Source organism: Physeter macrocephalus, chromosome 1, assembly GCF_002837175.3.
Source record: "Physeter macrocephalus isolate SW-GA chromosome 1, ASM283717v5, whole genome shotgun sequence".
Classification (NCBI taxonomy): domain Eukaryota; kingdom Metazoa; phylum Chordata; class Mammalia; order Artiodactyla; family Physeteridae; genus Physeter; species Physeter macrocephalus.
The window spans coordinates 78,288,087-78,301,806 of NC_041214.2; the positions used below are offsets into that span (position 1 = coordinate 78,288,087).

Here is a 13,720-nt window from a genome sequence, read left to right on the forward strand (position 1 = left end):
TTTAGGTGCTCACTCTTGCTAGGCATTCTCACTTTTATTCTATTATGTAATCTTGTTAAGTAAGTACTCTGAGGTTAGTAACTTGCCAAATATCATACAGCTGGTGAGAGATGTACTCAAGTGTGTGTTACTTTTTCTACCATATCATATGCCTATATAATCTGATTTTGAAAACCTTTAATTTTTAAAATTATTTTTCATTTTTATTTTTGGCCTCACTATGTGGCTTGTGGGATCTTAGTTCCCCGACCAGGGGTTGAACCCAGGCCCTCAACAGTGAAAGCACTGGACTGCCAGGAATGCCCTTTAAAACCTTTTAAAAAAGAATTGTCACTCACTTCTAAACTTTTTTTTGAAGTATATGCATTCAGAACAGTGCAGAAATCATGTATACAATGAACTGTTATTATTTTATTAGTAATTTTCTTCTCTCTGTGTTCTCACTTTCTAGAACTTCTGTTGCTTGGATATTGGACCTTATGGGTCTAATTTAATTTTCGTATATATTCTCTTTTGTTTTTGTCCTTACCCTTTTTTAAAAAAAATCTTCTACCACAGAGATAAACATATATGTATACTTTTGGTTTTTTTTTTTGGCTTCATAGTTTTTAAGTTGTAAGTATCCTCCCACTCCCTATTCCCCATGGCTTTTTCTTTCTCCAACCATCGAATTCTTACTATAGAGATGCAATATCTTTTCTTATCTCTCTAAAGCTGTTAATTATTTTAAAATTTCTTCTCCTCCTTGCTTTGTCTGCTTCCTTTGAGTTACTCCTCCCCCTTTGGTTTATTTTGGTTTTATCTTTCTTTTGAGTTCTTATTCAGATACCTGGTAATCCTTGGCTGTCCACTCATGTTTGAAAATGAGACACTAACTCTAAAAAGTAAGGCTCCTTGGAGGTGGATAAACAGCTGATTGTAGGCTTAGGAGAGATAAAGTAAAAAATGATTGTGGAACGTCCTGTGCCAGCAATTAAAGGAGCCCTAAAAACCTGGGGACATTATCAACATGACACAGGAGGAAACTTGAAGGGCTTTCACTGGCCAGTTGGGGACAATTTAAGCATCAAATGAATAAAGACAAGAATACACATGTTAATAAATAAATACATAGTGTGGGAGGAAAAGGTCTTTATAGTAGAATGCCAACTAGTAAGTGTAGAAGGAATGATGGAATTAGAAAATCACCATTTTTTAACTATCACAGTAATAACTGATATATACAGGAATTGTCAGTTGAGCTAAAACTAGTAAGTAAAAGTTTGATGAAGTATGGAATATTTACATAAACTCAGAATTTTTCCCCATAAATTACTTACTAATTATAAAGGGAAAAAGTAACTTCAGAGTGGAAAAACCTGCCTGATGCCACCTTAACCAAAGGATCAAAGTTTAAATCACCCACAGTGGGCAAACTCACCTCCTGGCCTCCAGATACATTGCACTGAGCAGGACATCATCACCTAATGTAGTATTCCTGAAAAGATCAATAATCTGAATATAATTTTGAGAAAACTGGTTAAGCTGAAACTAAGGTTAATTCTACAATCCGGCTTATACTCTTCATTCAACTCTTCATTCATACTCCTCCTCTTTAACCTGTGATTATTTAGAAGGGTAGAATTATATTGTTTAATTTCCAGATACTTGGGGCTTTCCAGATATCTTTCTGTTACTGACTTCTAGTTTAATTTCATTATGGTCAGAGAATATACTTAGTATGATTTCAGTCCTTTTAAATTTATGAACATTGTTTATGTCCTAGAATATATTCAGTCTGGATATTCCATGTTCATTGAAAAGAATGTGTATTCTGCTATTGTTGGGTGGAGTGTTCTGTAAATGTCAGTTATTAATAGTTTGCTGATAATGTTTTACAGATCTTACTGATTTTCTGTCTACTTTTTTATTGATTGATGAGTATAGAGTGTTGATGTTTCCTACTGTAATTGTGGACTTGACTATTTCTCTCATCTAGTTATGTCAGTTTTTGCTTCATGTACAGTATTTTGAAACTCTGTAGGTGAATACATTTGACCTAGATTCACCAGTTGTTATCATTTTTCCAGTTTGCTTTATCATTCTCTGTTATATGTACATAATATTTTTTTCTGAATCATTTGAGAGTAAGTCTTAGACTCATGCCCCTTTAATCATAAGTTCATGAGTGTGTTTATTTCTCAGAATGAGGACATTCACTTACATAATCACAGATTACCAAAATCAGAAAATTTAACATTGATATAGTACTATTATATAATCTTATTTAAATTTCTCTATTATAGAGATGATTTTTTTCTGGCCCACAGTTCAGGGCGGGATCATGTATTACATTTAATTTTCATGTCTCTTTGATCTCCTTTAATCTGGAACAACGCCTCAGCCTCTTTGTCTGTAATAGCATGAATAATTTTAAAGAGTACAAAGCATTGCTTTTGTAGAATCCCTTAGTTTTGTCTGTTTACTCATGATTTATTTTAGATTATGCAAATTTTTTGGTAAAAATACTGCATATGTGATGTGTCCTTTCTTAAACCTCACATCAAGAGAGGTACGATGTCAATTTGTTCCATTATCGGTAATGGCAAGAGAGGCAGGCTCTATCAACCAGCAACAATGACTAACTGAGGGCTTCATGGCTTCCCATTCTTTAGCATTTATTAATTTAGTATTCATTAATTTAGTATTCAGCAGATACTGATTGAGTGCCTTTTGGCTTAGATCATGTACCAGGATACGGTGGTGGAAGGATGAAATCTCTGTCTTCATGGACTTTAAAGTTTAGTGTGAGATGCAGTCCCACAGTGACACCAATAATTAATCAATCACACCAATAATTAATTTCAGTGGTGCCAAATGACTAAAGGAAAAGTGTAGTACCAGAGAGGAGGGTATGTTGTGTAATAGCGAGCTAAGCCAGAGTTGGAGTTGGAAAATTGGGCATGAGGAAAAAGGCAAAGGCTTTCATGTGGAAGCCCTGGTGACTGGGAATAGACATTCCATAGCAGAATTCTGGGGTGCCCTCTGCTCTAGAGATCTAAATTTTGTGAATGGTGGTTGTCTGATTTGCCAGGAGCAAGCTTAACCTGAGACAGCTTAATCACAGGATTGTCTGGAGCTTAAATTCCAGCAATTTAAGCCGTTTGGGAATAACTTTTTCTTTTTTTTTTCCTCTCAGTTTTACTTTGAGTTCAGAAGCCTATAATAGAAGACCAGGTGGCCGTCGCCATAGCAAAGGCAATCTGGAGAGTTCCTTAATGTGGAAGCCTCAGGAACAGGTTGTAACAGAGATGATTTCTGAAGAGGGTGGCAAGGGTCTGAGGCGTCCCCATTGTACTGTGGAGGAGGTAAGCCCTTTTAGCCTGATCTTTTTTAAAAACAATTTTAGGAATTTGGGTGTGGGGGGATAAATAGTATATGTTCTGTGGTACAAAATACAAAAGGTATAAATGGGTGTACAGGGACTGTAAATTTCCCAGTCTCCCTTCTATATCTGGCCCCTATTTGACTCCAATGCTTATATGTATTCTTCTGTATATATGTAGTCAATTTTCAGGTAAAGGAAAGAAAAAGGAATCATGTTAGGAAAAGGTACGATTATAGATTCTTTCTTTTTGGGTGCCTGAATTATTCTAACTTGTTTCTTGTATAAGCTGTAATAACTGTGACTAAGTAAGGGAAGTAAATGGTGTACATGTCTGCTTTTTACTTCCATTTTTAGGGCACCTAGCATGATGTCTTCATCAACAATCTTCCCTTCCCTCTTGAAGTCTTCACTTATTCCAGGAGAATTTAGAACTATTCCTGTCTCTGGCATTTCCCCTGGACCATGACCTATTGCAATTTGCTAGATGGTTTTCTGAGCCACTTAGCTTAGTTCATCAAAGAAATGTTTATTTGGGTCCCAGGTGCTGTGCCAGTTTTCAGCAATTCAGGATTGAGTAAAATATGGTCCCTGTTCTCTAGGAGCTTATACATTAATTGTTGTAATCAGCAAGCAAGTAGGCAGAGAAAGGAATGGACTGCAGCCCTGGAGGGGATTTTAAGGAGAGGTATTAAAGTAGGCTTCAGTACCTCCTAGATGAGAAATAAGGGATGGGACTGAGCAGATATGTATTGGGGTATACACAGGCCATATTCTAGAAACATTAGAAGGTAGTATTAGCAAGGACGTACTTACTGGTTAAGTGTGATATAGGGTTAGATGGAAGAGCCTGAGTCCCAGATTTCAATCTTGGATAAATATGTGTCACTGACCAGGATACCCTATGTGTTTAGGGGAACGTGATGACTTCAGTTATGGACATTGTTTAAAGTGCCTGTGAAACATGCAAGAAGACCTATCCCGTAGACTTTTGGATATATGGGAGTTTTGAGAAGAAGGCAGGGTTAGGGACACATTGCTGAATCTTCTGCATATTGGTGTTAGATAAATCAAGGGAGCTGAAGAGATTATTCAGGGAGAGTATGTAGTGTGAGAAGAGATAATGGGCAGAACCATCGACATTTACAGGGAGGCAGAAGAAATAATCTTCAGTGGAGATTGAGAAGATAAGAAGAAATTAGGAGAGGGGCTTCCCTGGTGGTCCAGTAGTAAAGAATCCACCTTCCAATGCAGGGGATGCAGGTTCGATCCCTGGTTGGGAAACTAAGAACCCACATCCTGCAGGGCAACTAAGCCCATGCACCACAACTACTGAGCTTGTGCACCTCAATGGGAGCACCTGTGTGCTACAAACTACAGAGCCCACGCGCCCTGGAGCCCACACTCCGCGGCTAGAGAGAAGCCCGCACGCCGCAACAAAAGATCGTACGTGCCTCATCAAAGATCCCACGTGCCACAACTAAGACCCGATGCAGCTAAAAAAATAAAGAAAATAAATAAATATTAAAAAAAAAAAAAAGAAATCAGGAGAGTATATTGTCCAGGAAGGCAAGGTGAGGTTAGCAGGGTGAGGTGCTGGAGAGAGAGGTCAAGTGACAGAAGAGCTGAAAATGTATCCATTGGATCTGGCCATAGAGGGTCATTAGTGACTTTGGTGAGACCAGTTCTGTTTTGGAAGCTGAATGTTCTGAATATGCAAGTGGATTATTTCTGCTAAGTTTTTTGTGGTTAACCCAGTTTCACTGTCAAAAACTCAGATGCTATCAAGGTCTAGCAGATAATGTAAATGAGTGAAATGGGCTGGAGTGAATAGGTGACCAAAGGGAATAAATAGTCTTACATAGCTCCAGATTGTTGATACAGTGTTTCAAAAGAGACCAGATGTTATTGGATTTTTCTTTTTAATTTATAAAGTTGGTAATTAAAATTGAAGGAATTAAAAGAACACTAAAATTACAAAAACACTGTGCTGGCGAATGAAACACATCTGTGAGCTGCATTTGACCTCTTAGTCTTTGTTTATGATTTAATTACAGGTTTGATGTGCTGGTAGTTATCTAAATGCTTTCTTTTATTTAGGGTGTTCAAAAAGAGGAAAGAGAGAAATACCGAAGGTTATTGGAGCGACTTAAAGAAGGTGGTCATGGAAACTCTGTTCCTCCTGTAACTTCAACTCATCATAGGTAAAGATGCGTTAACAAGATAAATGCTTTGCCAGACATCTTTTACCTTATTTTTGGAGAAGGGATTGGTGGGAAGAGCTTTGTTGAAAAAAGAGATTAATATTGAGAGAGTGAGCCCTGTAATTTGTCTGTACTGATGGATTATATAGAACAGTGGTTTTACAAAATAGAATTTTCTGTTAGCTTTAAGAGTCCTTTGTTCAAGTGAACTCTTACATAAAACTCTGATAGAGAAAAGTGGAATCACTGGTTGAAGTCAGGTTCCCAGGGAGCAGAGAGTTTTTTCAACCTCCCCAACACACGTTTCTCATGACCTCTGTCTTCCTCTCTTTTTCCCCCTCTTCTTCCCCGCTCTTCCCTCCCTTTATCTCTTGCCCCCCGCCCCGCCCCCCCGCCATGTACACACAGTCTCTGAGGCATCCTAGTGGATGCATCTTAGCACAGTCGGAAATCTTCCACTCTAGAGACAAGATTAAAATCATCCCAGGTCATAAGTTTTCCTTACAAGACTGCTTGTTAATTAACTGTGCTGAGTTGACCAAATAGATGAGAATGGCAGAAGGAATTGATGTCTGGCCTTTTATTTCCCTGTAAACAAGGGGACAAAAAATATGTGAGCTCAGGTTTGAGGTCTACTTGATAATTCTAACAAGCGGTGTGAGAATACACAGAGGGGAGTCCCAGAAATTATGTAACAGTAAGTTGAAGGTGAAGAAGTCACAAGACTGTCTAGCTTGTTGCATGCAGAAATAACAAGAATTTTAACTTTGGGAATTTTAACTTTGGTTGTGAACTTTAAAAAGAAATTCAGGGACTTTCCTGGTGGCATAGTGGTTAAGAATCTGCCTGCCAATGCAGGGGACACGGGTTCAAGCCCTGGTCCAGGAAGATCCCACATGCCGCGGAGCAACTAAGCCCGTGCGCCACAAGTACTGAGCCTGTGCTCTAGAGCCCGTGAGCCACAAATACTGAGCCCGTTTGCCACAACTACTGAAGCCCACGCACCTAGAGCCCATGCTCCACAACAAGAGAAGCCATCGCAATGAAAAGCCCGCTCACCGCATTGAAGAGTAGCCCCTGCTCACTGCAACTAGAGAAAGCCCACGCCCAGCAACGAAAACCAAACACAGCCAAAAAATAAATAAAGAAATTTATTTAAAAAGAAATTCGGGGGCTTCCCTGGTGACACAGTGGTTGAGAGCCCACCTGCCGATGCAGGGGACACGGGTTCATGCCCCGGTCTGGGAAGATCTCACATGCTGCGGAGCGGCTGGGCCCGTGAGCCATGGCCCCTGGGCCTGCACGTCCGGAGCCTGTGCTCCGCAACGGGAGAGGCCATGACATGAGAGGCCCGTGTACCACAAAAAAAAATAAAAATAAAAAAAATAAAAGATAAAAAAAAGAATTTCAGTTTAGTCCATCAGAATGTTCATATTTTTTTCCATTTTGACTAGCCACTGTTGGAAGCAGCAGTATGCTTCATGAACTATTGGTTTTGTCATGTCAGCAAAATCCTCAAACTATTTTGCTTATTATGTTTTTTGTTGTTGTTGTTGTTCTTTTTCTTCTTATGTTCTTTTAATGTGTTGATTTGGGATCCATTTCAGTATATCGTTTAAAATTTTTCGTCTTTTAACTTGGGTGTTATCATGCTGAGATTTTTCAGTCAAGGTGGTGCTGAGGATTGAGAACATCCACTTTTATTATGGAGAAACTGGAGGTTAGGTAACTTGGCTGGAATATTAGAGTCAGGATTAGACTCCTTTTATCCTAGTCCCAGATGATGCTATGTTGCGTCCTTTCTCTTGTAATTTGACATTTCTGGGTTATCAATAACTCCTGTTTGGAGAAACTTACCAGAAAGAGATAATGAATACTTATAATAGATTTTCCTTTTGTATCTGATCTTCTTCACTTTTTGTGTTTCTAAGTTCTCAAAGAAGTCAGATGGACACATTAAAGACCAAAGGCTGGGGGCAAGAGCAAAGTCATGGAGTCAGAACAACTCAGTTTGTTCCAAAACAATGTGAGTTCCCAGATTTAGCTGTATCTTAATAGTCTTAATATATTGAACTTAGTTCAAGTGCATATAAAATTGAAAAATGACATACTAGTAAAAGATGGTGTACCAAACTTTAAAACATTATCAGACCACAGGGCATTGATGGGGGCCTACCAGTACCAGTAGTTTAGTAAAAAAGCTATTTCAAAATAAAGCCAATTTAGAAAGTACCTCTTGATTATTATTCCTAGCTTCTATATCGTAGTGTATATTTTGTGAGCCTAAAATTAATTTCTTTGTATTCCTTATATTAATTTCCTTGTATTTCTCCACTTGCTGTTCACTAAATGACACTAAATGATAGCTTACCAGATAAGCAGATATTAGTCAGTTTACACTAAAGATTATATTTAAAGGAGAAAGAGATTTATAAGTTTTTAAGCAACTTAATTTGTATGGAGGCTAATGTCTTTGGAACCCATTTTAGCATTTCAGTGTAAATTAATATCTTGATACTTTGGAAACTGTAAATTGAAATTCCAGCTATATGATTGATTAATAAAGGAAATGCTTTTTTTTTTCTTTTTTTTTTATCATCCTCACAGATAGAGTTGTTGAAACAAGGGGACCTCTATGTTCAGTGAGAAGTGAAAAGAGGTACATGGTTCAGTTTATTCTAAGTTTTCTTTGACATATTATTTTCTTACTTTATAAACTATATTTTTGAGTAACCATGTCTGAGGAATTGTGAACTCTTCTCAGCTCTGGTAGCTGGTCAGCATATGTGGGTACATAGGTAGCTCTTGTATCAGATGTCCACCCTAGCTTGGGAGGGTGCCCTTCTCCCCTAGGCATTACAGGTTGGGAGGCATAGGTACTGCTTAGACAAGAGCATGGGTGTGGTGGGCATCTCTGGTGATCAGCGTCTCTAGTATATGAACAGTGAAGGCAGTTCTGTGTGCCTTAGGTTTTTGGATGCTGGTTCATTTATAGTAGAGTTTGGTAAACTATGGCCCATGGACCAAATCTGGTCCACCTGCCTGTTTTTGTAAGTAAAGTTTTATTGGACACAGTCATGCTCATTCATTTACATACTACTTATGGCTGCTTTTAAACTACAATGAAAGTTGAGAAGATGTGACAAAAACCATAAGACCTGCAAAGCTAAGATATTTACTATCTGATCCTTTTTAGAAAAATTTTGCTAACCTTTGGTTTAGAGGACTATATAAACTCAAGGCAATATTTGTTTACAATTATTAAATCTTCTTTCTGAAACTAGTTAAATATGTATCAGATTACTGTCATCCAGTCTGTAATCTCTCACTTTTTTTCCTCAGGTGTTCAAAGGGGAAACTTTCTGATACAGAGAAGACAGTTGGAATCAGACTAGAAAATGAAGGTGTAAGTAGAAACCCTAGTTAAATTTTATATCTTTTACTCTTTCACCTGACTTATGTTAAAATTTTGGTGCCCATGAAAAATAAGAAAGATGATATATGTTACTTTGATTTCTAATTCCGTTGTTTTCTTTGAAGAAGCAGCAGGCATTGAGGATACACACCTTTGGCTTTCTTCTGAGTTGCAAGATTTTTATCTCTGTGCTGTATCCACCTTTGTAAGAGAGACTAACTTGCCTCCATCCCAAACCTTATCTGTGTTGCCTGGCTTCTTTTGGAGAATTTTTTAAAACCATACATCTTTAGGGAAAATAGTTGTTCAGGACTTTTCAGATTCAAGATTTCATATTTACTTGAAAATATTACCAATCTTCTGCTTAACTGGATTTTAAATTTTCTATATAAGTATCAGAATAAGAAGTGTCCCAATGATCTCCATAGCAATACCAACATTTTAAATAATAGTGGCAAAGTGTTTTACTAAGCACTCCATATCCAAAAGAATTATATTCCTAAACTAAATGCAAACTTGAAGTTTTAGATTATTTCATATTTTAGGTAATAGAAATACCAAAGTTTAGGGAACTGCTTTGTGTTAAGAATCAGTCTGATCAAGATTCTCTTTTCCCATTTGTTATCTTCATGAGAACTAGTCTTAAGGCTAAGTCATAGTCTTAAGTCATGATCTTAAGTCCTAAGTCTTAGATTGTTCCCTTCTCTAATGTATTTGTTACCTGGCTAAAGACTACATCCTGCTTCTATCCTTGATGAACCTGAAGGCATTGCGATCTGGGACCATGTGGAAGGGCCAGCAGCTACTGGTTTCCTAGGACCAGTATATCTGGCAGTTAGCTAGAGTAAAGAGCACTGGCTACGTGTGTTGAGAGTGTAGTTCTAGCCCAATGCTCTATTTCTAAATAAATTTCCTAATTTTAGATAAGTTTACCTACCAGATGACTTAAGTTCAGTATTAACAGTTACGTAGGGTCATGATAAGGAAAGATTCTTATCAGAGTTTCTGGGATGCTGGCAAAATTCTGTTTATTGACCTGAATGGTGGTTACATAGGTGTTAATATTACAAAAATTAAGTGGCACATTAATGTTTTGTGCATTTTTCTATAATATATAATTACTTTCTGAAAAGGATGAAGTAGAACGAGTTTACTTGGTATAAGGATAGAAGTGGTTTATTTTGAGTGGTGGGATTATGGGTCATATTTTTTGCTTTTTTAAAGCTTTTCAAAATGTCTTTTAACTATATTATTTTTAATTGAAATAAGAAAACTGAAAATACTTCTCTTGCTACCTCCAGGGAAAACGAATGTTCTGCTTCATGGTTTATAATTGAGGTGTCCTGTTGTGAGCCTTAGGTCTTGAACAATTTTTGTTCCCTCTTCCAGGGACAGGCAGATATGCTTAATCTACTTTACTCATTTGGGGATTTACTAATTCTCTTTTCTTTCAAGATAATGGTGCTGTTTTATATTTCATGTGTTACGTATGTTTATATGTGCAAGTATCAAACATGTCAGAATATGGGAACTTTTTTGATCAGAGGAGGGGACTCCAGCTGGAACCTGACTTATCTGAAGAAGTGTCAGCCCGACTCCGCCTGGGCAGTGGAAGCAATGGCTTACTCAGGAGGAAGATGTCAGTACTTGAGACAAAAGAAAAAAATTGCTCAAGCAAAGAGAGGGATAAAAGGACAGATGATCTTCTTGAACTTACAGAGGTATTGTTTCTTGTGTTGATCAGAATAAGGGGCATGTTTTTAAATAACCTCAGTTATTTAAGACTTGAGTGAATGTTTTGTTTTGAAGAGTTTCTCCAGGCTAGGGAATGTATGTATGAAAGAAATCAGGCCCAAGGGCTGGTCAGTCACTGGCTACACTGATCATTAGTGATCTGTGAAAGTGGCCTAAGGGATTAGATTAATTTCAGCAAATGTGAGTAGACAGAATTGTCACATATCTTGAAATATAATGGGTTCTTTGTAGATTCTTTTTCTAAACTTAAAATATTTTGAGTTACACTGTATGGGTTTGACATTAGGAAGGAGTTCATTGCAGTTGTTCTTTTTTTTTTTTAAACACTTTATTTTATTTGTTTATTTTTGGCCAAGATGCATAGCCTGTGGGATCCCAGTTCCCCAACCAGGGATCGAACCCAGGCCCAGGCAGTGAAAGTGCCAAGTCCCAACCACTGGACTGCCAGGGAACTCCCCTTCATTGAGGTTTTTGTTAAGAGATTATGGTTCACTAAAATATCCCTTTCAATGATTACTGTATTTGAAACGTTTCTATAAGTAAAAACTTACAGAAAACAAGGAAATGAAGGTAGTTAAAAATTCTCATTTTAAAGGTGAGCCCACATCTTGACTCCTTCTCTATTGTTGTGGTAGTCAGTCCTATTCAGTGAATATTTATTGAGCACTTACTATATGTTGGGCATGCAGGTGGAGAGAGAGAGATCCATAAAATTGCAAAATTGTGTTTAGTGGGGGGGATCAGTATTGAAAATATTTGGATGAAATAATTTCTATTTGGTTTATAGATTCAGGCTTATAGCTTAAATATGCATTTCTCTTTGTAATTCTTTAGAATGATGCCATCTATTCAAAAAGGACTCAGTTGCTAGACTGCTGCCTAGTTTTCTAGTTTCTGCTTATTCTCTTCATGTCAAAAGTGGATAGAATGATCTCTTTGATGTTCTAATTTTATTACTTTGATAAAGTTCAGGAGGTAGATAAGGAAAGTATGAAAATGCTTTTGTAGTATTGTGAAAGGAGCAAAGGCTAAGGAGTTAGACACTCCTGCGTTCAAATCTTGGCTCTGCCTTTTAATCATTATATGACTTTGAGCATGTAACCAAAATTCTCTGAGCTTTACCTCTTCTATAAAATGGTGATAATACTTTCCCAACAAGCAGGGATTAATGGTGTGCTTCAAGCATCTGGTACATGTTTGGCTCATGTATCCCACATGGTAGTGGGATAATTAAGAGTGTACTTTAAATATTATTACCAAATTATTGTTTTCAGAAGCTAATAATTGAACTAGCATTTTTAATAACCATTAGTAGTAAGATTGCTTTGTGCTCCTAAATTGAAATCCTTTCCTACTTCAATTTAGTAGGTCTTTGATGGTATATTTTTCTTAAGGGTCAGGTATTACAGAGATGAAAAGCTTTTTTCAATCTCAGACTTTCAGTATCTGATAGTGGTTCCATATTAAAGTAGCAACCTCTGGACTTTATAATTCAGGACATGGAAAAGGAAATCAGTAATGCTCTAGGCCATGGCCCACAGGATGAGATCCTAAGTAGTGCTTTCAAATTACGAATCACTCGAGGAGATATCCAGACCTTGAAGAACTATCACTGGCTCAATGATGAAGTAAGTTGTCTTTTTTTCCCCCTTTGACTATCATGCTTAACCATTTTCTGTCTGTAACCATAGTGGTTTCTACACAATTAAAAGGGGCTGGTAGGGCTTCCCTGGTGGCACAGTGGTTGAGAGTCCGCCTGCCGATGCAGGGGACGCGGGTTCGTGCCGCGGTCCGGGAAGATCCCACATGCCGCGGAGCGGCTGGGCCCGTGAGCCATGGCCGCTGAGCCTGCGCGTCCGGAGCCTGTGCTCCGCAACGGGAGAGGCCACAACAGTGAGAGGCCCGCATACCACAAAAAAAAAAAAAAAAAAAAGGGGGGCTGGTAAAGTAGCTTTAGTTTATCTAAAATAAAAACATCTTAAACCTTAAAAACATGATTAATTCTGATTGTTTGCTGCCTTTAATTATCAATGTTTCCCTCTTCTGCATTTGTGCTTTGTTTCATCCACCACTGCATCTACTAGTCTTCAGTGAGATTTTTATAAATCCTGGGTGCAAGTGATAAATGGAAGGAAGGAAGCAAGCGATACTTTATTTTAGATGAATTCTTATAGGAGCCATTTTATTTTTTCAATAATAAAGGAATATATTGATCACTGTATGTATACTATGTGATTTTTTTCTTTATTTCATTTGAGTGATAACTGTAAAATTTGCCTCATTGTCATCTTGTATTCTTATGTATTTAGCTAAAGGTAGCTCTTGGTTCTTGCCAATTTCCCAGTTGGTTCTTTACCCAGCTGCTCAGCCCCTGCATTTTCTCCCTTTGCCTTCCTTCCTCCCCGCTATAACTAGTGACATATAAACACATTCTTGTAAAATTAGAATGTTTCTGTTTCACATTATAAATATAATATGTTTATTATAGAAAATTTGGAAAATACAGTAAAAGTGAAGGAAAAACATTGTTTGAAAGTGGCACAACTCAAAAATAAACAAAATACTAATGTTTTGGTGTGTTTCCTTCCATTTAATTTTTTTTAATTGAGGTGTAATTTATATATAGTAAAATTCACTTCCAGTTAATATTTTTGCATATTTTGTGTGTGATATAGTTACATATACATTTTCATTGTTGCAGACTTTCTCCTTGAGTTCTTTCTCTTGTCTCTCTTACTCATATGCCTCAAAAGTACAGTCTCATTCCTTCTTTTTTTTGCTCTTTTAAAAAAAAAAAATTATTTATTTATTTATTTTTGGCTGCATTGGGTCTTCGTTGCTGCACGTGGGCTTTCTCTAGTTGTGGCGAGCGGGCTTCTCATTGTGGTGGCTTCTCGTTGCGGATCAGGGGCTCTAGGCACACGGGCTTCAGTAGTTGTGGCTCGCAGGCTTTAGAGTACAGGCTCAGTAGCTGTGGCGCAC

At 37.5% G+C, this 13,720-nt stretch overlaps 1 protein-coding gene across 1 annotated transcript in view; it reads left to right on the forward strand.

Annotated features, from left to right (window-relative positions):
• Positions 1–13,720, forward strand: part of SENP2 (SUMO specific peptidase 2) — a 32,642-nt gene that overhangs the window by 8,655 nt on the left and 10,267 nt on the right. Inside the window, exons 6-12 of the mRNA XM_007116371.3 lie at positions 3,179–3,347; positions 5,465–5,568; positions 7,500–7,594; positions 8,176–8,227; positions 8,911–8,974; positions 10,528–10,704; positions 12,235–12,366. Of these exons, the coding sequence (XP_007116433.2) occupies positions 3,179–3,347; positions 5,465–5,568; positions 7,500–7,594; positions 8,176–8,227; positions 8,911–8,974; positions 10,528–10,704; positions 12,235–12,366 (793 nt within the window). The remainder of the gene's footprint in view (positions 1–3,178; positions 3,348–5,464; positions 5,569–7,499; positions 7,595–8,175; positions 8,228–8,910; positions 8,975–10,527; positions 10,705–12,234; positions 12,367–13,720) is intronic.